This window comes from Oppia nitens, unplaced genomic scaffold (genome assembly GCF_028296485.1).
Source record: "Oppia nitens isolate AA-2021 unplaced genomic scaffold, nextdenovo-longstitch-racon4-pilon3 scaffold22_pilon_pilon_pilon, whole genome shotgun sequence".
NCBI lineage: Eukaryota > Metazoa > Arthropoda > Arachnida > Sarcoptiformes > Oppiidae > Oppia > Oppia nitens.
Window position 1 is genome coordinate 547,217 of NW_026533202.1, and position 25,685 is coordinate 572,901.

Sequence of the window (25,685 nt, forward strand, 5' to 3'; positions counted from 1 at the left end):
TACTCCTCTCTCTCACTCTCGGCGGTTATCTCTATACACAGTATAACCAACAATACTGGAGAGAAACATAGTTTAAGGGTTCTCAAAACCCCGTGCATGCAATCATTGTAAAAACGGGGGATACAAATCCTGGATATTGTCTCTCTTTCTGTCTCTTTCTATCTCTCTCTGTCTCTCTCTGTCTCTCTCTCTCTCTCTCTCTCTCTGTCTCTCTCTCTCTCTGTCTCTCTCTCTCTGTCTCTCTATCTGTCTCTCTCTCTGTCTCTCTATCTGTCTCTCTATCTGTCTCTCTCTCTCTATCTGTCTCTCTCTCTCTTTCTTTCTCTCTTTCTGTCTCTCTCTCTCTCTCTCTCTCTCTCTGTCTCTCTCTCTACCACTCATTCATTCATTTAATTGGTAATAGTTTTTAATAAATAATTTAAATGCAAAAAATATTATTTATAATTTTATGCAATTGATGGACCAAAAAAAATTACAGTTAAATGTTATATATATTTTTACGGTAATAATAATTTTATCAATTAATTAATTATTAATAAAAAATAAATGATTGATTGGAAAAAAATAATATCAATGTTGTTGTTGTTGTAATTGTTGTTCATTTTGTTGAATCAATTGGTAATTCAATTGCATCTCTTGTCGTACGTCTAGTAATCGTCGATAGCGTTGACCGCCAACTGTCGGCACCAATGATACGCCAATCAGTTTGCAGACATCGTCGACAACGAAACGAGTTTTATCTATCAATATATTTATACTTCAAAAGTAAAAAAAAAAACAAACAAAAAACAAAACAATTATTAATAAATAATTTTTTGTAATTAAAGTTATAACTATTGGGTGCAATAGATTTACCGATTTCTGGCCATCGGTTCGCACATATGGCCAATCAGTCTGTACTGATCGATCATTTGCCGTACTTTTTGGGCGCATCGTTGTGACCGACGTTCGGCTAATTGTACCGATAGTTTTGGATCCCATATCTCAATGAATTGTACTTTCAATTGGCATAATGTTAGCAATAGTTTTGACCATTTAAGACAATCGCTGGTTATTATAATTGAATTATTAATTGTTGATATAAACCAAACAAAAAAAATTATAATTATTAGTAAATATTGTTTTTTTAAGTATTTTTTTATATATATAAAATAGTTTTAATTATTATTATTATTATTACGCAATCAGAGTAGTGTTTGATGTGAACGAACAGGCAATCTGTTGACAATAGACATGAAGATTGTCTATCGGTGTCCAACCAAATGGTAGATCCGTTTGAGATATAAGATAATTGGCGACCAATTGTTGCCAACTAAGCGTCGATATTAATGTACTGTTTATATACAGTACACACAAAAAAAATAACAATTGAAAAATTAATATTTAATTTTTTTAAATATATATATATATATTATAATTGATTTTTTTTAGTTTTCAATTATTAAAAAAAAACCTTTCATTAGTTGTATCATTAATAGTCAAATCTTGAAACTCTTGTTTGATTTGTTGGACCAATTGGTGACTATCGATAAAAGTATCGGTAAATAATAATAATAATAATATTTATTAATATATATAGAAATGAAAAAAAAATTATTGTTAAAAAAAAGTTTATATCATARACTTGATATAAACTTTTTGTATTTTAACCATAAATTTTTTATATATCATAAAATGATATCTTKGAAAATATTTAATTTTAATTATATATGTTATGATATAGTAGTATATCTATCAATAGTAGTAGTGATTAATATTTTAATTTTTTTTTAATATTATAATAATATCATTTATGATATGATATACTGTTATAATAATAATAATAATATTAATATCATAGCAAACCTATTACTACTAGTAGTACTACTACTATCAGTGATACGGCAGTGATCATTGATTGTTAGATTTTGGACGTCCTGTTTGATTTGATCCAATGATATTAATGATAATTGTTGTCCAATTAATTGTTCACTCATTTTGTTTATTGTTTTTTACTTATTGATTGATTGAAAACAAACAATAACTTGAATTAAAATTTGTTTGTTTGATTTTTTTTTTATTATTTGATAATTTAATGATAAATACAGGTATAAAAACACACAAAAAATTTATTTTTTTATTTTTTTAAAAATCAAATTGTTTTAAATTGTTTAATGATATGAAAATATGTTTACAGTTTTATTATGTGTGTGTGTTATTAAACAATAACAAACAATGCATTTATATTTTATTAACATTTTATTTTAGATTAATAGATGTCTCTCTCTCTCTCTCTCTCTCTCTATATATATATATATATATATCTATATATATATATATCTATATATATATATATCTCTCTCTCTATATATATATATCTCTATCTCTCTCTCTCTCTCACTCTCTCTCTCTCTCACTCTCTCTCTCTCTCTCACTCTCTCACTCTCTCTCTCTCTCTCTCTCTCTCTCTCTCTCTCTTTATATAAGATAAACTCTCTAATATAAAAAACAATTTTATAATTAAACATAAAATTAAATTTACATACATTTAATTGTATTGTATTTAATTTTTTTTTAAAAAAACATAAAGTTATTATTATATCTCTGATACAAACAAAATATTATTATTATTATTATTATTATTCAATAGAAATAAGTATTAAACCGATAACTAATAAATATATAGTACAAAATGTTAGTAATAATAATATATATTGATATAATTTTTTTTTTAAAAACAATTTAGTAAAAAAATAATTTTAAGCTAATTTCAAGTACCGGTAGTTAATAATAATAATAATAATAATAAAACAATAGATTTGTGTTTAGGATTTGAGGAATTTAGGAATTAAGAGAACCCGTAGTACACTGTAATAATGTTAAACATATTGTCGGACTACCGCCGGTGCCGTCCATATAGGCTACCAACAGCCGGTGTGTCACATATGGCCGGTAACAGTGGCGACTATGTACTGTTGGCATAACCGGTCATCAACGGTTCTTGTTGTTGTCTTATGTTTCGGTGACGGTGTTCGGGCCATAACTGTATTACTATTTGGATCGGCGGTAACCATAACAAAGTCTTCGTCCATTTGTTTGCATGAGTTATCCGATGATGATTGAGTCGATAAAGAATCGTCGCCATCAACACCACCGCCAGCTTTGACTAGCGGTTGTCGGTTCTGCTGTGAAGCCATCAGTGTTGTTGTTGTTGTTTCCGACGAACCATACGATACGGGCGACTGTAGCGGCGATGCCGACGCCTCCGCTGTCCACTGTTGATGATGTCCGCCGGACGGCTGTCGGACGGGCATAGCTTTACTGGGAACTAATCGGAAGAATGAGTGATTAAAAAACTCGTGGAAATCTTTGGCATTGCGGCGCAACAGTCGGGTCAGGAAATCACGTAATTCGGGTGACGTTCCGCTCGGAATCCTTTGTTGTGGTTATTATTATCCATCGAATGAGTGAATCATTTGAAGTGAAAAAAAGAAAGAATTTTTTTAGTTATTTATTTTTTGATGTCATTATTCATTATAATAGAGTAATGTATTATTTAATAATAGATATTAAAATTATTTATATTATTATATAATCTAATAGAAAGATAGAGAGAGAGAGAGAGAGAGAGAGAGAGAGAGAGAGAGAGAGAGAGAGAGAGAGAGAGAGAGAGAGAGAGAGAGAGAAATATAGCAGAAGCGGTTGACTGAATCGAAAACTAAATACACAAAAATAAAGTTTTTATTTATTTTTTTCATTTATTTTTTAGAGTAATAACCATTAAATCAAAAGAAGTAGAAGAATATGAATAATAATTATATTATAATTATATTATAATATAATTCAAAAAAAATAATTCAAAAAATCATACTTTGGTTTCAAATCGGGATTCTTTTCGTAAAAATTTTTCAACGCCTGCGGTGTCGACGCTTGAAACGGAAAAGCCTTTCCAGTGAGACATTGAAAGACAATTGTCGCTATCGACCAGAGATCAGCTTTGGCGTCATATTTCAATGACATTATCACTAAATAAATGCACAAAAAAAATCAATCAATCAATCAATTGTCAATTATTTAATAATAATAGGTCTAAACAGTGATTTGGTTACCTTCCGGTGCCATATACATGGGTGAACCGCACAGTGTGGCCGCCATAACGCCGTCCTCGAGAAATCGGGCGAAACCAAAGTCGGCAATCTTCAGGCGTATGTCGGCCGGCACTGGACTACCTCTAGGGTTGTCATAACGTACGGGCATTGCTTTACTGGGAACTAATCGGAAGAATGCGTGATTGAAAAACTCTTCGAATTCCATCCGGTCTTTGGCATTGCGGCGCAACAGTCGGGTCAGGAAATCACGTAATTCGGGTGACGTTCCGCTCGGAATCCTTTGTTGATATAGTTGTTGTTGTGGTTATTATTATCCGAATGAGTCATTCATTTGAATTGAAGAAAAATATTTTTTTTTTTTAAAGAAAGAAAAGATACAAAAATTTTTTTAGTTATTTTTTTTGATGTCATTATTCATTATAATAGTAATGTATTATTTAATAATAGATATTAAAATTATTTATATTATTATTATATAATCTAATAGAGAGATGAGTACAAAGAGAGAGAGAGAGAGAGAGAGAGAGAGAGAGAGAGAGAGAGAGAGAGAGAGAGAGAGAGAGAGAGAGAGAGAGAGAGAGAGAGAGAGAGAGAAAAATATCAGAAGCAGTTGACTGAACCGAAAACTAAAGACACGAAAATCAAGTTTTTATTTAATTTTTCATTTATTTTTTAGAGTAATAACCATTCAATCAAAAGAAGAAGAAGTAGTAGAAGATTATAATAAAAAATAATTCAAATCATACTTTGGTTTCAAATCGGGATTTTTTTCGTAAAAATTTTTCAACGCCTGCGGTGTCGACGCTTGAAACGGAAAAGCCTTTCCAGTGAGACATTGAAAGACAATTGTCGCTATCGACCAGAGATCAGCTTTGGCGTCATATTTCAATGACATTATCACTGTATTGAACACAACAACAACAACAAAAATCAATTGTCAATTATATAATAAATGGTCTAAACATTTAGTATCAATTATAACAACAATAAAACGGTTATATATATATATATATATACCTTCCGGTGCCATATACATGGGTAAACCGCACAGTGTGGCCGCCATAACGCCGTCATCGAGAAATCGGGCGAAACCAAAGTCGGCAATCTTCAGACGTATGTCGGCCGGCACTGGTCTACCTCTAGTGTTGTCATAACAGAGCAGAATATTCTGTAAAAGATAGATAAAAAAATTAATAAAATGTTTTATTAATTATAACTATAAATCAAAACAAAACCAAACAACGAAAAAAAATCAATGACTAACCTCTTTGTTGTTATCATTATTACTATTCGTATTGTTGTTGTTAACCGATTCGGTTAATACCGATAGTGGCGACGCTTTAGTATCGGCCAAATCCTGTATACAATCGACCAGTGCTAACACAAAATTCAATTTGGCTAACGTTTCGTTGTGTTCGCGATCGAGTAGTGTTTCTTCTGGCAGTTCCGGTGCCGTAAACATTATCGGTTCGGTCGGCGACTGAGCCATCGATGACAGTAACGGTACTGTTATTGTTGTTGTCGGCGAATGTGGTCCATAAGCGCAGTGAAAGGGAAACATCTGAGGATATGGATTGGCCCGATGGCTGCGCTGTTGACTATGCTGTCCACCCGGGCCGCCGCCATGCATATCACTGTAGGTGATCGCACGGGGAGGCGATACAAATCCACCCAACGGCCTTTTAGGCGACGACATGTTAGCCATCGATGGTTCCGTTTTACTCGATCTGAGTATCCGGTGTGGTGTTTGTTGAGGATAGTATGGATATTCAGCCGGAGCAACGTATGGATAATTATAACCGCCAACCCATCCGGCTTGATGTCCGCCTACAGGTATCTGATTATAACAGCCACCGGCCGCGCCTCCGTGATAACCGCCTAAGCCTCCTTGAACGTAAGCGCCTGCATCATCATCACCTCAACCGCCATCACCATCACCATCACCATCACCTGCACCTCCTCCACCATCACCAGCAGCACCTCCGCAATGAGGTTGGTTAGCTATAAGTTGATTATAGAACATGAGTGGTTGGTCAGGATATAGTTCCCGAAAATTAGCTAATCCTATAAGAAATTGGTTTGCAGTATAACTGATATTATGGTAAATAATAACTGCTTCTCCATCTCTCAGATTTGCCTCTCTTTGCGATACATCAATCAAATTCATTAATTCATTTATCATTATTATTGCATTTAAATTGACGCTAAGTATACTAAAATAGAAGGAATAATTAATATTTATATTAATTAATTATTACTAATTTATTACTAATTTATTACTAATTTATTACTAATTTATTACTAATTTATTACTAATTTATTACTAATTTATTACTAATTTATTACTAATTTATTACTAAATTATTAAATTATTACTAAAATTATTAAATTATTATTAATTTATTACTAATTTATTACTAAATTATTATTAAATTATTACTAAAATTATTAAATTATTATTAATTTATTACTAATTTATTACTAATTTATTACTAAATTATTATTAAATTATTACTAAAATTATTAAATTATTATTAATTTATTACTAATTTATTACTAAATTATTATTAAATTATTACTAAAATTATTATTAAATTATTACTAAAATTATTATTAAATTATTACTAAAATTATTATTAAATTATTACTAAAATTATTACTAAAATTATTATTAAATTATTACTAAAATTATTATTAAATTATTACTAAAATTATTATTAAATTATTACTAAAATTATTACTAAAATTATTACTAAAATTATTACTAAAATTATTACTAAAATTATTACTAAAATTATTACTAAAATTATTATTAAATTATTACTAAAATTATTATTAAATTATTACTAAAATTATTACTAAAATTATTATTAAATTATTACTAAAATTATTACTAAAATTATTACTAAAATTATTACTAAAATTATTATTAAATTATTACTAAAATTATTACTAAAATTATTACTAAAATTATTATTAAATTATTACTAAAATTATTATTAAATTATTACTAAAATTATTATTAAATTATTACTAAAATTATTACTAAAATTATTATTAAATTATTACTAAAATTATTATTAAATTATTACTAAAATTATTACTAAAATTATTACTAAAATTATTACTAAAATTATTACTAAAATTATTATTAAATTATTACTAAAATTATTACTAAAATTATTATTAAATTATTACTAAAATTATTACTAAAATTATTACTAAAATTATTATTAAATTATTACTAAAATTATTACTAAAATTATTACTAAAATTATTACTAAAATTATTACTAAAATTATTATTAAATTATTACTAAAATTACCATGTTAATCTATCGATTGGAAATTTAGTGGACAATAAATCACTTAAAGATTTGCCAAAAGATCTTAGTTTTGCCGCACACTTGGCTAACATAGCACGTGCCCGAAATGCGGCCTGTTGTTGCCACGTGTCCAGCAACAATAATTTGGCCTGGGATAGTGAGACCAACAGATTGGCCAGTTTAACGGCACTCGAATAACTAAAAAAATATTATAATTATAATTATTTTTAATATTTAAAAAATATATTATATATATATATATATATGTTTTGTTTTTGTTGTTATCGCCACCACTTGAGCTACAATTAAGATGAAACGGAACCGATAGTTAATCGACACACACACACACACACAAAGGTATGGCCGCCACGAAACCGTAAGTATAGTACTAATTGTTTAGCTTTTCGATAGGACTCACTTAACACCTGTAGTTTGAAAACATACAAACATAAAAAAACATTTTTAACTATATTGTAAAGTCTATTAAAAACAAAACCAAATAAAGAGGTTAGTCATTGATTTTTTTGTGTTATTTGGTTTTGTTTTTAATAGACTACAATATAGTTAAAAGTTTTTTTTATGTTTGTATGTTTTCAAACTACAGGTGTTAAGTGAGTCCTATCGAAAAGCTAAACAATTAGTACTATACTTACGGTTTCGTGGCGGCCATACCTTTGTGTGTGTGTGTGTGTGTCGAATATATAAATTTTAAAAACAAAAACACTAAAATAGTTTTAATTAAACTTAAAATTTTAAAAATTTCAATTTTATAATTAGTATTCAGTCAGTATTTATATAAAAATGATTTGATTTGAAAGATTTGATTTGATTTGAAAAATAACAATAAAAAATAAAAATATCTAAAAAACTATAAATATTAAGTATTATTTAAAAATATAATTATTTTTAGTTAAAAATTACTAAAATAATAAAAAAAAACTCATAGTGTATCATTAATGCTTTTATCAACTATTTTTAAGTATTAAATTCATTATTATTTTATTTTTTGTTAAAATTTACGTTTTATTCATTTTTAAATTTTTTTGTATTTTTGGAATTTTTCCCTATTTTCATGGGAATTTATACAATAACTTATGGGAACTTTATCAAATTTACATGGGAATATTCGGGAATTTAAGGGAATATTAGAGAATATTAGGGAATTTTTTCTTGACCCCCCCTTGATTTTGAATTTTTGAAAAAATTACCGTTTAAAAATGCAATAAAAATCTTACCCCACCCAATACACCCTCCTAAGATTTTTCGAGATTTTTGCAAATTTTACCCCGGTCTACCCCCCCCCCTAAAAACCAAAACCTTGCTTAACCCTGATATATATATATATACTATTGCAAACATTGACATTAGGGGCCTAAATATTTTTATACATTATTTATTGATATTTTTTTTTAGTATTTATTATAATCCAATAAAATGTTTTTTATACACTACTTAATGATAATACTGTATTAATTTTATTCAAGTATTAATTTAATTTATTTATATAAACATATATATATATATATATATACAGTTTATTCAAGTTTAGAAATTATTTTTTTTTAAAAGGAATTTTAGTATAAAAATATATTAATAATTGATTTTTTTTTTAAATTTTCATATCATATCTAACTATTTATAGTTACAAACAAGCCTTTCATTATTAGTATAAGTATTATTAGGTGTTTTTTGAACCAATTGTTGGCTATATTTATATAATAATAATAATAGAAATTAGAAATTTTGTTAATAAAAACTTTTTTTATAAACAAAAATAAAGTTTATATTCAGTAGTATTATATTCATTATGTTTTATATGAGTTATTAACTGTAAAAATAATAATAATTTTATAGCAAACCTATTATTATTATTATTACTATTAATACGGCAATCATTGATTGTTAGATTTTGGACGTCCTGTTTGATTTGATCCAATGATATTAATTGTTGTCCAATTAATTGGTCACTCATTTTGTTATTATTTATATATATATATATATATATATATATATTATTCTGACAATTGATTAAACAATAACTTAATTAAATTAATTGTTTGTTTTTTTTGGATGAATTATTTGACAATTTAATGATTGATTTATTTTATTTTTGTTTTAAAAAACAATTACAAAACAAATTTGATTTTTTTTATCTAATCATATGATATATAATAAATGTTTACAGTTTTATATGTGAATAACAATACTGTATATAATAAACAAACAAACAATACATTTATATTTTTGAAAATAATTTTTAGGTTAATAGATGTCTCTCTCTCTCTCTCTCTCTCTCTCTCTCTCTCTGTTTCTCTGTCTGTCTGTCTGTCTCTCTCTCTCTCTCTCTCTTTATTGTATTTAATAGTAAATAAATTGTATTAATTTAATACAGTATTACTACACACTGTACTGATAGGTATATAAAATATATAAAATATAATTATTATTTATATGATATTTAAAATCAACAAAAAAAGTTTATAATAATAATTACTTTTACTCTCTCTCTCTCTCTCTCTCTCTCTCTCTCTCTCTCTCTCTCTCTCTCTCTCTCTCTCTCTCTCTCTCTCTCTCTATCTCTCTCTCTCTCTCTTTAATATATATAATATAAAAAACAATTTTATAATTAAACATAAAATTAAATTTACATACATTTAATTGTATTGTATTTAATTTTTTTTTAAAAGCATTATAAAGTTATTATCATATCTCTGATACAAACAAAATATTATTATTATTATTCAATAGAAATAAGTATTAAACCGATAACTAATAAATATATAGTACAAAATGTTAGTAATAATAATATATATTGATATAATTTTTTTTTTTTTTTATAAACAATTTAGTAAAAAAAAATAATTTTAAGCTAATTTCAAATACCGGTACTTAGATAGATGTCACATATGGCCGGTAACAGTGGCGACTGTCCACTGTTAGCGTAACCGGTCATCAACAGTGGTGTCAATTGTCGGAGAAATGGATTGACATTAAGTGCCGGTGCACTGCATCGGCGCGAACCGGGCGACAAATATCCCGAATTAGCGCCACCACTACCACCACCGCCAGCAGCACCGGGCGATGTATTCGTACCGATCATAAACTGGTGTATGTTTGGTGGCGACAGTTGACTAATATCGGCCACAAAACGACTACTTTTTGTGGTACTATTTGCACTACCAGTCGATACCAAACGAACTGTATTTGATTCGTATCGCTGGAGAGCTTTATGAATGGCATTCGGTGTAGTCGGCGGACTGGTAGCCATCAGACCGTTGTTATTATTGTTACCACTGTTGCTGTCGCCGCCACTTAAGACTACAATTAGATCCAATACTTCGTTGAATTAGTGCAGTAAATGCTTCCTTTTGTGTGGGAACTGGTAGTGGTTCGCCGGGACAGACAAATGGTGAACCTTTGTGTTTAAATGCATTTCTTGTTGTTGTTGTTGTTGTTGTTGTCTTATGTTTCGGTGACTGAGTTCGGGCCATAACTGTATTACTATTCGGGTCGGCCGTAACCATAACAAAGTCTTCGTCCATTTGTTTGCACGAGTTATCCGATGATGATTGAGTCGATACTGAATCGACGTCATCAACACAACCGCCGCCAGCTTTGACCAGCGGTTGTCGGTTCTGTTGTGAAGCTAACAGTGTTGTTGTAGTCGTTTCCGACGAACCGTACGATACGGGCGACTGTAGCGGCTGTCGGACGGCCATTGCTTTACTGGGAACTAACCGGAAGAATGAGTGATTGAAAAACTCGTCGAATTCCATCCGGTCTTTGGCATTGCGGCGCAACAGTCGGGTCAGGAAATCGCGTAATTCGGGTGACGTTCCGCTCGGAATCCTTTGTTGTGGTTATTATTATCCATCGAATTAGTCATTCATTTGAATTGAAAAAAGAAAAAAAAAATTTAGTTATTTTTTTTGTTGATGTCATTATTCATTATAATAGAGTAATGTATTATTTAATAATAGATATTAAAATTATTTATATTATTATTATATAATCTAATAGAGAGATGAATACAAAGAGAGAGAGAGAGAGAGAGAGAGAGAGAGAGAGAGAGCGAGAGAGAGAAATAAATATCAGAAGCAGTTGACTGAACCGAAAACTAAAGACACGAAAATCAAGTTTTTATTTAATTTTTCATTTATTTTTTTAGAGTAATAACCATTCAATCAAAAGAAGAAGAAGTAGTAGAAGATTATAATAAAAAAATAATTCAAATCATACTTTGGTTTCAAATCGGGATTTTTTTCGTAAAAATTTTTCAACGCTTGAGGTGTCGACGCTTGAAACGGAAAAGCCTTTCCAGTGAGACATTGAAAGACAATTGTCGCTATCGACCAGAGATCAGCTTTGGCGTCATATTTCAATGACATTATCACTGTATTGAACACAAAATCAATTGTCAATTATATAATAAAACTTTTTTTTGTGGTACTATTTGCACTACCAGTCGATCCCAAACGAACTGTATTTGAATCGTATCGCTGGAGAGCTTTATGAATGGCATTCGGTGTAGTCGGCGGACTGGTAGCCATCAAACCGTTGTTGTTATTGTTACCACTGTTTTCGCCACCAATTAAACTACAATTAGATCCAGTACTTCGTTGAATTAGTGCAGTAAATGCTTCCTTTTGTGTGGGAACTGGTAGTGGTTCGCCGGGACAGACAAATGGTGAACCTTTGTGTTTAAATGCATGTCTTGTTGTTGCTGTCGTCTTATGTTTCGGTGACGGAGTTCGGGCCATAACTGTATTACTATTCGGGTCGGCCGTATCCATAACAAAGTCTTCGTCCATTTGTTTGCACGAGTTATCCGATGATGATTGAGTCGATACTGAATCGACGCCATCAACACAACCGCCGCCAGCTTTGACCAGCGGTTGTCGGTTCTGTTGTGGAGCCATCAGTGTTGCCGTTGTTGTTGATGTTTCCGACAAACCATACGATACGGGCGACTGTAGCGGCGATGCCGACGTAGCCGCTATCGACCGATGATGATGTCCGCCGGCCGGGATATGATGTGCGCCATCAGCTATACCTCCTCCCCCAACGCCATATTCATAGCCATAGATAGCGCCATAACCGCCGCCTCCTCCATAGCCGCCGCCGCCATAGCCGCCGCCGCCATAGCCGCCGCCTCCTCCATAGCCGCCGCCGCCATAGCCGCCGCCTCCTCCATAGCCGCCGCCGCCATAGCCGCCGCCGCCATAGCCGCCGCCGCCATAGCCGCCGCCTCCTCCATAGCCGCCGCCGCCATAGCCGCCGCCTCCTCCATAGCCGCCGCCGCCGCCACCGATTGCACCATTTCTTTGTTGTTGATAATAATATAAATTAGGATAACCTTGAGGTACATTTTCAACTAAAATTTGATTAAATTTTAGACAAATATATCTCAATCTTAAAATTATATCAATTGGTTGTCTTTGTCTTTCGGGTCCATCAATAGTTGATGCCGTTATCAATGATTTCATAAATGTTAACATTTTGTATGTGTTATCAGTCGTCAAAGTTACACTATATTAATAAACAAATATATATATATATATATCAGGGTTAATCAAGGTTTTGAATTTTATGGGGGGGGGGTAGACCGGGGTAAAATTTACATAATTCTCGAAAATCTTAGGGGGGTATTGGTTGGGTTAAGATTTTGTGCATTTTTAAACGGCAATTTTTTTCAAAAATCCAAAATCAAAGGGGAGGTTAAGTGAAAATTCCCTAATATTCCCTTAAATTACCGAATATTCCCATATAAATTCGAACTAGTTCCCATAAGTTCCCGTATAATTTTCCAAGAAAATAGGTAAAATTTCTAAAATTAATAAAAACTTAAATTTTAACAAAAAATAAAATAATAATGTATTTAATACTTAAAAATAGTTGATAAAAGCATTAATGTTACAATTAGTTTTTTTAGTATTTTAATAATTTTATAAATAATACTTAATGTTTATAGTTTATAGATATATATTTTTATTTTTTAATGTTATTTTAATATAAATACTGACTGAATACTAATTATAAAATTGAAAATATTTTTAATTTTTTAGTTAAAATTTTATAAATTATTTATAAAAACTTTGTAATATAAGTATTTATTGTTTTATTAACTTCTTAAACTATCTTAAACTTATATTTAAATTGTAATATGATTACTCTATTCAACAAATAAAGAATTTTTAATATTTTTGTTTAATATTTTAATTAAAATTATGTTATTTTTAGTTAAAATAAAGTTGCAACTCATCTAAAAATAACTTAATTTTAATTAAAATATTAAACAGAAAAATTAAAAATTACCTATTTGTTGAAAAGACTAATCATATTACTATTTAAATATAAGTTTCAGATAGTTTAAAAAGTTAATAAAACAATAAATACTTATATTACAAGTTTTTTATTAATAATTTAAAATATTTTTCAAAATTTTAGTCGAATAACTTAAATTAAAGGGGGAGTCAGGGAGGTCTGTTCTACAAAAAACCTATGCGGTAATTTTATTTTATCATAAATTTTTATGCCTGTCATAGCTCTACCAACCCTTAATATTTTGTATTAGGCGTGGTTCACATATTACGTTCGCACTTGAGGGGAGGGTTGGTTGGTCAAAGCGAACTTTTGCGAACGAGGGGGAGGGGAGGGGTATAGTCTTTAAGAACGTTTGCATTTAAATAATATTTTATTTCTTGTGGTGGGGGGGGGGGGTAGCGGTTAGTGACATGCGAACGTAATTTTTTTAAATGACTACATGCGAACAATTGCGAACATAGGGGAGGGAGGGGGTCTAAATTTCTTAAAAAGTGCGAACGTAATATGTGAACGACGCTTTATTTAAAAAAAAATATTTTGTTTTTTAAAACAATCAACAACCAAAATAATAGTTACCGTTCAAACTCTGGCAGAAAAATTAATGTTTCGCCAAACTCTTTTAGCCTATTTTGACATTTGGTTAACATTGTTAATGCCTGACCAGGTAACGGTTGAATCCAAGCATCCATAAGCCACATTTTAGCCTGTGCCAACGGTACCAATGATTTGGCATAATATGCGGCAAACCTGGATAAATTTATTTATATATTTATACAGTATATATATATATATGTAATTTGATTGATTTATGGTGTTATAAGTGTGTTAATATAATAATAATAATAATTTCAATTGTTTTTTTTGTGTGTGTAATTATCTAACAATACATTAATATCGACGCTTAGTTGGCAACAATTGGTCGCCAATTATCTTATATCTCAAACGGATCTACCATTTGGTTGGACACCGATAGACAATCTTCATGTCTATTGTCAACAGATTGCCTGTTCATTCACATCAAACACTACTCTGATTGCGTAATAATAATAATTAAAAGTATTTATAAAAAAAAACTTAAAAAACAATATTTACTAATAACTATAATTTGTTTTTTGTTGGTTTATCTCAAAAATTAATAACACAATTATAATTACAGCGATTGTCTCAAATGGTCAAAACTATTGCTAACATTATGCCAATTGAAAGTACAATTCATTGAGATATATATATATATATATATATATATATATAGAGAGAGAGAGAGAGAGAGAGAGAGAGAGAAAGAAAGAGAGATCTATTAATCTAAAATAAAATGTTAATAAAATATAAATACATTGTTTGTTATTGTTATTCACACATAAAACTGTAAACATTTTTTATATAATATTATATCATTAAAAAAATAGTATTTTAAAAATATCTATTTTTGTGTTTTTTTATATTTATCATTAAATTATCAAAAAAAAATAATTAATAAATTAATAATTAAACAAAAAAATCAAACAAACAATAAATTTTTCATAAAGTTATTGTTGTTTTCAATAATTTTCAATCAATAAGTAAAACAAAAACAAAATGAGCGATCAATTAATTGGACAACAATTATCATTATCATTGAATCAAATCAAACAGGACGTCCAAAATTTAACAATCAATGATTGCCATATCAGTGATAGTAGTAGTAGTAGTAGTAGTAGTAGTAGTAGTAGTAATAGGTTTGCTATATAATAATATAATATTCATTCACATCAAACACTACTCTGATTGCGTAATAATAATAATTATTATAATAAAAATAATTTTAAAAAAAAATTAAAAAACTATATTTACTAATAATTTTAATTATTATTTTTTGTTTGTTTGGTTAATCTCAACAATTAATTCAATATTTAAACAGCGATTGTCTTAAATGGTCAAAACTATTGCTAACATTATGCCAATTGAAAGTACAATTCATTGAGATATCGATAGATATGATATTTTTTAAATATTCAACAAAATAATATACAAACCTATTAGATGTTTGCTGTGAGGACATGTCATTAATTTTCCATCTGAAAAACATATCTATTTCGTCGATGGCTGTCCATCGACGGGGAAAGTCGGGAAAAAGAGGTCCGGCATGTTGGGCGAAAAAATGTTGCCAATCCCCGACGGCAGCGGCCATTGTTTGCTGATCTTTACTACAACTTTATAAAATTATTATTATTATTATTATTATTATTATTATTATATTTTGTAATAAATTTTGTAATAAACACAAATAATTTGATTTATAGTAATAAAAATTTTGTAATTGACTACAATATACAGTATATAGTAAACAGTATAATACTGTATTAATTGAATTCAAGTATAAATTTTATAATATATATATATATATATATATATATATCAGGGTTAAGCAAGGTTTTGGATTCCTATAAGTTCCAGTATAAATTCCTCTAAAATAAGTAAATATTCACAATATAAAAAAATTAATAAAAACTTAATTTTAACAAAATAATAAAGTATTTAAAATTTAAAAATAGTTGATAAAAGCATTAATGATACACTATGAGTTATTTTTAATATTTTAATAATTTTTAACTTAACATAATTAATTTTTTAAATAATACTTAATGTTTATAGTTTGTTATATATTTTTATTTTTTAAATGTTATCTTTATACAATACTGACTAAATACTACTTATTTAACTCAATTTTCGTTAAAGTTTTAGTAATATTAAGTATAAAGTTGAAAATATTTTTAAATTTGTTATTTAAAATTCAAAAATTATTAATAAATAATTTATAATATAAGTATTTATTGTTTTATTAACTTCTTAAGCTATCTTAAACTTCTATTTAAGTTGTAATATGATTACTCTTTTCAACAAATAAGTAATTTTAAATTTTTTAATAAATTAATGTTATTTTTAGATGAGTTTTAACGTTATTTTAATAATTTTTAATCAATAATTAGATTCTTATAAATATTAAAAACATAAAAACACTTACTAAAATAGTATCAACTAAAATTAAAATTGTTATAAAAATTTTTATAGGGGGGGGGTCATTTCTCATAGTTTTTAAGCAACAATTTTTCCAATTTGGTCAAAAAGTCTGGGTTGGGTAAAATCACAAAATCTCGATCTTAGGAGGGTATTTTGGCTTTACCCTCCCCTACCCCCCCCCCCACCTTACTTAACCCTGATATATATATATATTGTTTATTCAAGTTTTAATTTTAAGTAAAGTTCCAATAAATAAAAATATTAATAATTGATTTTTTTTAATTTTCATATCATATATATATAGTTAGTATATATTAAACAAACCTTTCATTATTAGTATTATTATTAAGTGTTAAGTCTTTAAACTCTTGTTTGATTTGTTGAACCAATTGTTGGCTATATTTATATAATAATAATAATAATAATAATAATAGAAATTAGAAATTTTTGTTTAATAAAAACTTTTTTATAAACAAAAAAAAAGTTTATATACAGTAGTATTATATTCATTATGTTTTATATTGAATTATTAACTGTAAAAATAATAATAATTTTATAGCAAACCTATTATTATTACTAATACTATTAATACGGCAATCATTGATTGTTAGATTTTGGACGTCCTGTTTGATTTGATCCAATGATATTAATTGTTGTCCAAACAATTCATCACTCATTTTATTTTATATATATATATATATATATATATTAATCTAACAATTGATTAAACAATAACTTAATTAAATTAATTGTTTGTTTGTTTTTTTGGATGAATTATTTGACAATTTAATGATTGATTTATGATTTTTGTTTTAAAAAACAATTTCAAAACAAATTTGTTTTTTTTATCTAATCATATGATATATAATAAATGTTTACAGTTTTATATGTGAATAACAATATTATTTAATAAACAAACAAACAATACATTTATATTTTTGAAAATAATTTTTCGGTTAATAGATGTCTCTCTCTCTCTCTCTCTCTCTCTCTGTCTCTCTCTCTCTCTGTTTCTCTCTCTCTGTGTCTCTCTCTCTCTCTCTCTCTTTATTGTATTTAATAGTAAATAAATTGTATTAATTTAATACTGTATTACTCACACTGTATTGATAGGTATATAAAATATATAACAATTTAATTAAAAGTTTATAACAATAATAATAATAATTACTTTTAAAAATATATATATAATATAATTTTTTACAGAATAGGGGGGATGATGGGGGGGGGTTAAATTGTTAACCTAGGATAGGGTTGGGACTAACAATAGGCTATTGTGTGTACACTGTATAGTATACATATATATTTGATGGTTGACCACCATTTTTTTCTAGCCACCCACCCCCCCCACCCCACTAGAATAACAAATGCTATACAACCTAACAGTATATGTATGTATAGGTATGTGGTTTTGCGCGCCTATTGATAGTAATATAGATAACAACTAAAAACGTTTTTTTTATATAAGTTTTGTGTATAGACTGTGCGCTTAAACAACAACAACAACAAAATAAAACTACTTATACTCTACTCTCACATGACTTTGAACATAGAGTTACATAACATTTAGTGATAGAGAGARAGAGAGAGAGAGAGAGAGAGAGAGAGAGAAGTTTTGATTAACAAACAAAATAAATAAATTTTTTGGAAGAAAAAAACGAGTTATATATTTATATTATATGTAGACCAAGGGTTGGCCCCCCAGGGCTCAGGGCATCACACAGTCTAGTCTCTACTTGTTATGTACAGTATGTGTATATATGTGTATGTGTATGTGTATGTGTATGTGTATGTGTATGTGTATGTGTATGTGTATGTATGTATGTATGTATGTATGTATGTGTATGTATGTGTGTATGTATGTGCGCGCAGGTATGGTATGGCAGCAGCACATCACGTGAACTTCACATATACACTGTATTGATATGCGTGTGTGTGTGTATGTATGTGTGACGTCACTCCCAACCCCACAACAACAACTATATAGTATATACTGTATTAGCGATAGGGCTGTGCTTTGTGTGTAAAATAGTGTTAATACTTTATACATAGAGAGGTGAATCAACCAGTGTATAGCTAATTGGTTTAGGGTTGAAACCGTTTTAATATATATATATAATACCTGATTTTTTTTTGTTTAGGAAAGTATAGACACACACATAAATATACAGTTTTTTTGGGGTGGGGGGGTTGGTTAGTCTCTAAACTAGATTATCCCTGGATAACCTGGATTATATTTATGTATTACCTATATATATATACAATAAATATATATATATGATATATAACGGTTTGGGTTACACACGTTATGCGGTTTTGGGGGTAATCTTAAAAACACTAAAAAAAAAAGTTTCTGATTCTCTACTCTAGTACTCTCTCTCTCTCTCTCTCTCTCTCTCTCTCTCTCTCTCTCTCTTTCTCTCTCTCTCTCTCTCTCTCTCTCTCTGTTGTTATGTTTTTGTTATTTGGTTGGGAGAGTCAGCTGAGAGAGAGAGAGAGAGGGCATAAAAGGGAGTCATATATACAGTATATATTAAAAGGCATACATGTATTGAATGAGTGGTTCAATACAACTAGTATTCAGTATATAACCAGTGATTCAAGTGATACACACATAGAGAAAAACATTTAATACTACTATAAATACTGTATAATAATAATAATAAATAAATAGTAAATAGCATTGAAATATACAGCAGTTTTTAAAGCCATTGCTATCCTAACAGTGCTATTGTGTGTAAACATTAGAGGATATTATTATTATTATTATTATTATTATTATTATTATTATTGACTGACAAATGAATGGCGTCTTTTGAAATGCCAAACAAACCAAACACTAGAACCAATTGGTGATAATGTCATCAAACAATTGATTCATTTTTAATTAAGTGATAGTGTCATCAACACTGCAGTGTCTTCATCATCAATACTGCAGTCATCATCAGCAGTGGTGTCGTCGTCGTCGTCAACCTAACCCATCATCAGTGGTGTCGTCCAATCCTAACCATCAGCAGTGGTGTCGTCGTCAACCCTACCTAACCATCATCAGTGGTGTCGTCGTCAACCCTACCTAACCATCATCAGTGGTGTCGTCGTCAACCCTACCTAACCATCATCAATCAGTGGTGGTCATCAATCATAATCATCAGCAGTGGTGGTCATTAATCCTAACCATCAGCAGTGGTGGTCATCAATCCTAACCCATCATCAGCAGTGGTGGTGGTGTCGCCGTCAACCCATTGACATCATCGACATCCAAGCCATGGAAGTGGTCGGTCAGTACGAGTACTGTCACAAAGACCTTATAGGTCACGGAGCCTTTGCTGTGGTATTCAAAGGTCGTCATCGACAGCAACCTAACCGATCGGTTGCCATTAAGTCGATAACCAAGAAAAACTTGCAACGATCGCACAACCTATTGGGCAAAGAGATCAAAATACTATCCGAGTTGACACAACTACACCATCACAATGTGGTGGCACTGTTGGACTGTAAGGAGACACAGACTCATGTGTTTCTGGTGATGGAGTACTGCAATGGCGGCGATTTGGCCGACTATTTGCAGACCAAAGGAACGCTATCGGAGGACACGATTCGGGTGTTTTTCAAACAGATTGCCGAAGCTATGAAGGCATTGAAGGCCAAAGATATTGTTCATCGGGATCTCAAACCGCAGGTAAGGCAAAGACATTTCAAAGACAATGACATCGACACAGACAACACAAAGACATTGATTTATATAGTGTTTAGTCAGCTGTAGATCCACTCATTCAATACCACCAATGCTTAAGACTGTTGTTGTTGTCGATTGATTGATATTATTCATGGCTTATGTATGTTATAATGTATGTGTTGTTGTTGTTTACCACAAACCTCGTGAGTGTTATAAATATATAGGATATACAGTATATTATAAATGATATCTCATTGCAAACAATATAAAAATTGTTTGTTTTTTGAAAAAAAATTAAATTTTTTTTAAAGGTATCAATGATTAGGTAGTATTAATGATAGAGAAAAATACTTAACTTTTTAATTACTTTTTTATTATATATAAATATTTTGTTTGTTTGTTTGCTAACAACAAAAAGTCATGTGAAATATATAAATATGCGTTAAATTATTAAATGATATCATAATAATAATAATAATAATAATAATAAACCTTCAAAAAATAATTAAACAGTGATATACTTGTACTGTAATTATATATTAAAAAAAAGGTTTGCCTTAAAAAAAATTATATTATATTTTTTTTTATAATACAACTGTGCAATGAATTTACTAAAATATTATTAGTTTATTATTATTATTATTCATTCAATTTAATTTAATTTATCGTACAATTTGTTAACCAATTGTTAGGTGCATTTTTAGTGCATTATATTTATATTTATTTTTAATATATATATATATATTTAATTTGTGTGTTAATATGTTTTGCTTATATATTACTCACAATTTCCATATTTAATAATAATTATTAGTATTTAATTATATTATATATGTATTAAAATAATAATTAAGTAATTTTTAACGCATATCTAACGTTTTTTTAGCATTTACCTAAAAATAACTTTTTTATTATTATAAATAAATTATATTGAAATGTTAATAGGATTACTGTATTATTATTAATAATATAATATATAATTTTTATATATTAAAAGTGAGTGAGAAATAGCAATAAACTTAGTAATACTAATAATAATAATAATAAAAATTATTGACTCATTGCTTATATGATAATAAGTTATTTGAAAAAAAATATTGACGCAAACATTATGTTATTTTATATATACAAAAACGTTTAAATATTATTTTTCTTATGTAATACTTATGATATATTGAAAGAGAGAGAGAGAGAAAGAGAGAGAGAGAGAGAGAGAGTCATATTAAATGTGGTAATCGTTATCTTATAAAAAAACATACATATCCTATGTATACAGTGTTATGTATACCGTATATGTTATGCAATTATTTTTTGTTTTCAAAACACAGTTGTTTTTATTTATATATATATATATATATATACCAAACATTATTGATATTAATATTAATTAACTTTAATTAATTAATTTTTATTTTATTTATATCTATCGTATTACCAGAATATTCTGCTCTGTTATGACAACCCTAGAGGTAGTCCAGTGCCGGCCGACATACGCCTGAAGATTGCCGACTTTGGTTTCGCCCGATTTCTCGAGGACGGCGTTATGGCGGCCACACTGTGCGGTTCACCCATGTATATGGCACCGGAAGGTATATATATATATATATATATAACCGTTTTATTATTGATTTACCTATTATTATATAATTGACAATTGATTTTTGTTGTTGTTTTTGTGTTCAATATTAGTGATAATGTCATTGAAATATGACGCCAAAGCTGATCTCTGGTCGATAGCGACGATTGTCTTTCAATGTCTCACTGGAAAGGCTCCGTTTCAAGCGTCGACACCGCAGGCGTTGAAAAATTTTTACGAAAAAAATCCCGATTTGAAACCAAAGTATGATTTTTTGAATTATTATTATAATTATAATAATTATTATTCATATTCTTCTACTTCTTTTGATTCAATGGTTATTCCCCTAAAAAAATAAATAAATGAAAAAAAACTTGATTTTCGTGTCTTTAGTTTTCGGTTCAGTCAACCGCTTCTGCTCTCTCTCTCTCTCTCTCTCTCTCTCTCTCTCTCTCTCTCTCTCTGTACTCATCTCTCTATTAGATTATATAATAATATAAATAATTTTAATATCTATTATTAAATAATACTATTCTAATGAATAATGACATCAAAAAAAATATAACTAAAAAAAATTTTTGTTTCTTTTCTTTCTTTTTAAAAAAAAAAAATATTTTTCTTCAATTCAAATGAATGACTCATCCGATGGGATAATAATAACCACAACAACAACAACAGGATTCCGAGCGGAACGTCACCCGAATTACGTGATTTCCTGACCCGACTGTTGCGCCGCAATGCCAAAGACCGGATGGAATTCGACGAGTTTTTCAATCACGCATTCTTCCGGTTAGTTCCCAGTAAAGCAATGCCCGTCCGACAGCCGGCCGGCGGACATCATCAGCGGTCGACAGCGGCGGCGTCGGCATCGCCGCTACAGTCGCCCGTATCGTATGGTTCGCCGGCAACGACAACAACAACGGCAACACTGATGACTCCACAACAGAACCGACAACCGCTGGTCAAAGCTGGCGGCGGCGGCGGTGGTGGTGTTGATGGCGACGATTCTGTATCAACTCAGTCATCATCTGATAACTCATGCGAACAAATGGACGACTTTGTTATGGTTACGGCCGATCCGAATAGTAATACAGTTATGGCCCGAACTCCGTCACCGAAACATAAGACAACAACAACAGCAACGACAAGACATGCATTTAAACACAAAGGTTCACCATTTGTCTGTCCCGGCGAACCACTACCAGTTCCCACACAAAAGGAAGCATTTACTGCACTAATTCAACGAAGTACTGGATCTAATTGTAGTCTAAGTGGCGGCGACAGCAACAGTGGTAACAATAATAACAACGGTTTGATGGCTACCAGTCCGCCGACTACACCGAATGCCATTCATAAAGCTCTGCAGCGATACGATTCAAATAGTTCGTTGGGATCAACTGGCAGTGGAAATAGTACCACAAAAAGTAGTCGTTTTGTGGCAGATATTAGTCAACTCTCGCCACCAAACATACAGTTTATGATCGGTTCGAATACACCGCCCGGTGCTGGCGGTGGTAGTGGCGGCGGCGCTAATTCGGGATACTTGTCGCCCGGTTCGCGCCGATGCAGTGCACCGGCACTTAATGTCAATCCATTTCTCCGGCAATTGACACCACCGTTGATGACCGGTTACGCCAACAGTGCACAGTCGCCACTGTTACCGGCCATATGTGACACACCGTTGATGGGGGCGTATGTGGGCGGCGGCACCGGTAGTGGTGGCGGTCCGGCTGAATATCCATACTATCCTCAACAAACACATCACTGGATACTCAGATCGAGTAAAACCGAGCCATCGATGGCTAATATGTCGTCGCCTAATAGGCCATCGTTGGGTGGATTTGCATCGCCTCCCCGTGCGATCACCTACAGTGATATGCATGGCGGCGGCCCGGGTGGACAACATAGTCAGCAGCGCAGCCATCGGGCCAATCCATATCCTCAGATGTTTCCCTTTCACGGCGCTTATGGACCACATTCGCCGACAACAACAACAACCGCAGCACCGTTACCGTCATCGATGGCTCAGTCGCCGACCGAACCGATAATGTTTACGGCACCCGAACTACCAGAAGAAACACTACTCGATCGCGAACACAACGAAACGTTAGCCAAATTGAATTTTGTGTTAGCACTGGTCGATTGTATACAGGATTTGGCCGATACTAAAGCGTCGCCACTATCGGTATTAACCGAATCGGTTAACAACAATACGAATAGTAATAATGAAAACAACAAAGAGGTTAGTCATTGATTTTTTTTGTGTTATTTGTTTAGTTTTGTTTTATAGTTAAATATATATATATATATATATTTTTGTGTTATATGTTTACCCATACAAACTACAGGTGCAAAGCGAGTCCTATCGAAAAGCTGAACAATTAGTACTATACGTACGGTGTTTACAGCTATTGTCATCGGCTCTACAATTGTCGCGTAAGGAGATTAACTCGGGACGACTGAGAGCATCGACATCAGTGCGCACAGGTATGTACATGTAGTGTGTGTGTGTATGTATGTATGCATGTGTTTGTATCAGTTATTATCAAATTGACTGATTAATGTAGTAATGACTACTACTATATAGTGTGTGTGTGTGTGTAGTGATTATGCAATTTTTTTCAATTATTGGGTCAAAAAACTTGAGGAAAAAACTAACATTTTATTTATATATATATTTTATTTATTTATTTTTATGTTTGCATTTCCATATCATAACCTCCCCATATCATCATCGGATCCGATATATATGATATACTATACTATACAGTGTTGTGTACAATGAAAGACAGTTTTCACGAGTGTCTGTCCACTTGTAAATCGTTGAACAATACGGTACTAATCAATAGTACTAATGAAAGGGCCATCGAAAGTATATCTGCAGATAAATTGCTGTATAATTACTCGATAGAGATGTGCCAATCGGCAGCTCTCGAGGAACTATTTGGACGACCAGCTGAGGTATGTATATATATATATAAAAACTTGATATGATATATGATATGATTATTATTAATACTAATTAATTAAATAAACTACCAGTGCTTTCGACGCTATCAGACGGCACAGATACTGTTGCACTCGCTATCCCAACAGTCCTATATTAATGAAAACGATAAGAAACTATTGAATCGCTATAAGGAAGCGGTCGAAAAAAGGCTGTTTGTTTTGCAAAGTCACGGCTTTGTCAGGGCCTACGATAGTACACCTACTTGACAGTCCTGTCGACGACACCAACAACAACACAGACAGACATCTCCACCAACAACAACAACATAAACACCAATACCTGAATACCTTTTTTTCTGATGGATGTCTCGATATCGATATATGTGTGTCGGATCTCACACTTATGTAATATAATATTATTAATAATAATTATTATTCAAACGTTTATATATTGTGAAACAAACAAACGTTAAGTTTTTTTTTTGCATATCTTATTATTTTTCTCAATTTTTTTTTATAATTATATTAATTATAATTATTATTTTCATTTAAAAATTTCATTAATAATAATAATAATAATAGTTATAATTACACATTATTTATATACATATATTACTACTACTATTACTACTGCTAATACTGTATCTATCATTTTATTTACATTGAAATTAATTTAATCGTATAATTGCATATTGTTTGTAATTATTTAATTTAAATTCTAGTTAGTTAGTATATATATATATAGTATAT

General features: G+C 30.2%; 4 protein-coding genes across 4 annotated transcripts; 1 reads left to right on the forward strand and 3 right to left on the reverse strand.

Moving 5' to 3' along the window:
• Positions 1 to 570: 570 nt before the first annotated feature.
• Positions 571 to 2,003, reverse strand: LOC128953480 (uncharacterized). Its single transcript, XM_054298962.1, has 5 exons — positions 1,846 to 2,003; positions 1,454 to 1,522; positions 1,181 to 1,333; positions 856 to 1,047; positions 571 to 757 (listed from the first exon to the last, which is right to left on the reverse strand). Exons 1-5 carry the CDS (start codon positions 1,974 to 1,976, stop codon positions 571 to 573), a joined length of 732 nt encoding a protein of 243 aa, XP_054154937.1. The 5' UTR covers positions 1,977 to 2,003.
• Positions 2,004 to 2,762: 759 nt separating this feature from the next.
• Positions 2,763 to 7,545, reverse strand: LOC128953567 (serine/threonine-protein kinase ULK1-like). The gene is made up of 7 exons (XM_054299056.1): positions 7,414 to 7,545; positions 5,353 to 6,301; positions 5,106 to 5,256; positions 4,835 to 4,988; positions 4,089 to 4,366; positions 3,851 to 4,004; positions 2,763 to 3,414 (listed from the first exon to the last, which is right to left on the reverse strand). The coding sequence occupies exons 2-7, from the start codon at positions 5,791 to 5,793 to the stop codon at positions 2,919 to 2,921; spliced, it is 1,674 nt and encodes a 557-aa protein (XP_054155031.1). The 5' UTR covers positions 5,794 to 6,301; positions 7,414 to 7,545; the 3' UTR covers positions 2,763 to 2,918.
• A 3,153-nt stretch (positions 7,546 to 10,698) lies between these two features.
• On the reverse strand, positions 10,699 to 17,352 carry LOC128953565 (uncharacterized). Its single transcript, XM_054299055.1, has 7 exons — positions 17,299 to 17,352; positions 17,059 to 17,130; positions 15,750 to 15,926; positions 14,314 to 14,484; positions 11,876 to 12,735; positions 11,653 to 11,806; positions 10,699 to 11,262 (listed from the first exon to the last, which is right to left on the reverse strand). The coding sequence occupies exons 3-7, from the start codon at positions 15,902 to 15,904 to the stop codon at positions 10,701 to 10,703; spliced, it is 1,902 nt and encodes a 633-aa protein (XP_054155030.1). The 5' UTR covers positions 15,905 to 15,926; positions 17,059 to 17,130; positions 17,299 to 17,352; the 3' UTR covers positions 10,699 to 10,700.
• Positions 17,353 to 19,228: 1,876 nt separating this feature from the next.
• On the forward strand, positions 19,229 to 25,361 carry LOC128953553 (serine/threonine-protein kinase ULK2-like). The gene is made up of 7 exons (XM_054299042.1): positions 19,229 to 20,413; positions 21,849 to 21,999; positions 22,100 to 22,250; positions 22,665 to 24,228; positions 24,335 to 24,473; positions 24,757 to 24,947; positions 25,029 to 25,361. Exons 1-7 carry the CDS (start codon positions 20,000 to 20,002, stop codon positions 25,200 to 25,202), a joined length of 2,784 nt encoding a protein of 927 aa, XP_054155017.1. The 5' UTR covers positions 19,229 to 19,999; the 3' UTR covers positions 25,203 to 25,361.
• Positions 25,362 to 25,685: the final 324 nt, after the last annotated feature.

Bases quoted from the DNA above. Each gene is read 5' to 3' on its own strand.
- LOC128953567 (XM_054299056.1), bottom strand. From the start codon at position 5,793: ATGGCTAACATGTCGTCGCCTAAAAGGCCGTTGGGTGGATTTGTATCG. The intron at 5,257-5,352 runs GTTAGTCATTGA...TATCTTTTACAG, and splicing joins ATAATGATAACAACAAAGAG to AATATTCTGCTCTGTTATGA. The intron at 4,989-5,105 runs GTATATATATAT...TGTTCAATACAG, and splicing joins CATGTATATGGCACCGGAAG to TGATAATGTCATTGAAATAT.
- LOC128953553 (XM_054299042.1), top strand. From the start codon at position 20,000: ATGGAAGTGGTCGGTCAGTACGAGTACTGTCACAAAGACCTTATAGGT. The intron at 24,229-24,334 runs GTTAGTCATTGA...TACAAACTACAG, and splicing joins ATAATGAAAACAACAAAGAG to GTGCAAAGCGAGTCCTATCG. The intron at 24,474-24,756 runs GTATGTACATGT...TATACTATACAG, and splicing joins ATCGACATCAGTGCGCACAG to TGTTGTGTACAATGAAAGAC.
- LOC128953480 (XM_054298962.1), bottom strand. From the start codon at position 1,976: ATGAGTGAACAATTAATTGGACAACAATTATCATTAATATCATTGGAT. The intron at 1,334-1,453 runs GTTTTTTTTTAA...GTATATAAACAG, and splicing joins AATGATACAACTAATGAAAG to TACATTAATATCGACGCTTA. The intron at 1,048-1,180 runs GTAATAATAATA...TATAATAACCAG, and splicing joins TCAAACACTACTCTGATTGC to CGATTGTCTTAAATGGTCAA.
- LOC128953565 (XM_054299055.1), bottom strand. From the start codon at position 15,904: ATGGCCGCTGCCGTCGGGGATTGGCAACATTTTTTCGCCCAACATGCC. The intron at 14,485-15,749 runs GTTTGTATATTA...AAATTTATCCAG, and splicing joins TCACAGCAAACATCTAATAG to GTTTGCCGCATATTATGCCA. The intron at 12,736-14,313 runs GTAACTATTATT...TCAACAACAAAG, and splicing joins TTTCTGCCAGAGTTTGAACG to AAATGGTGCAATCGGTGGCG.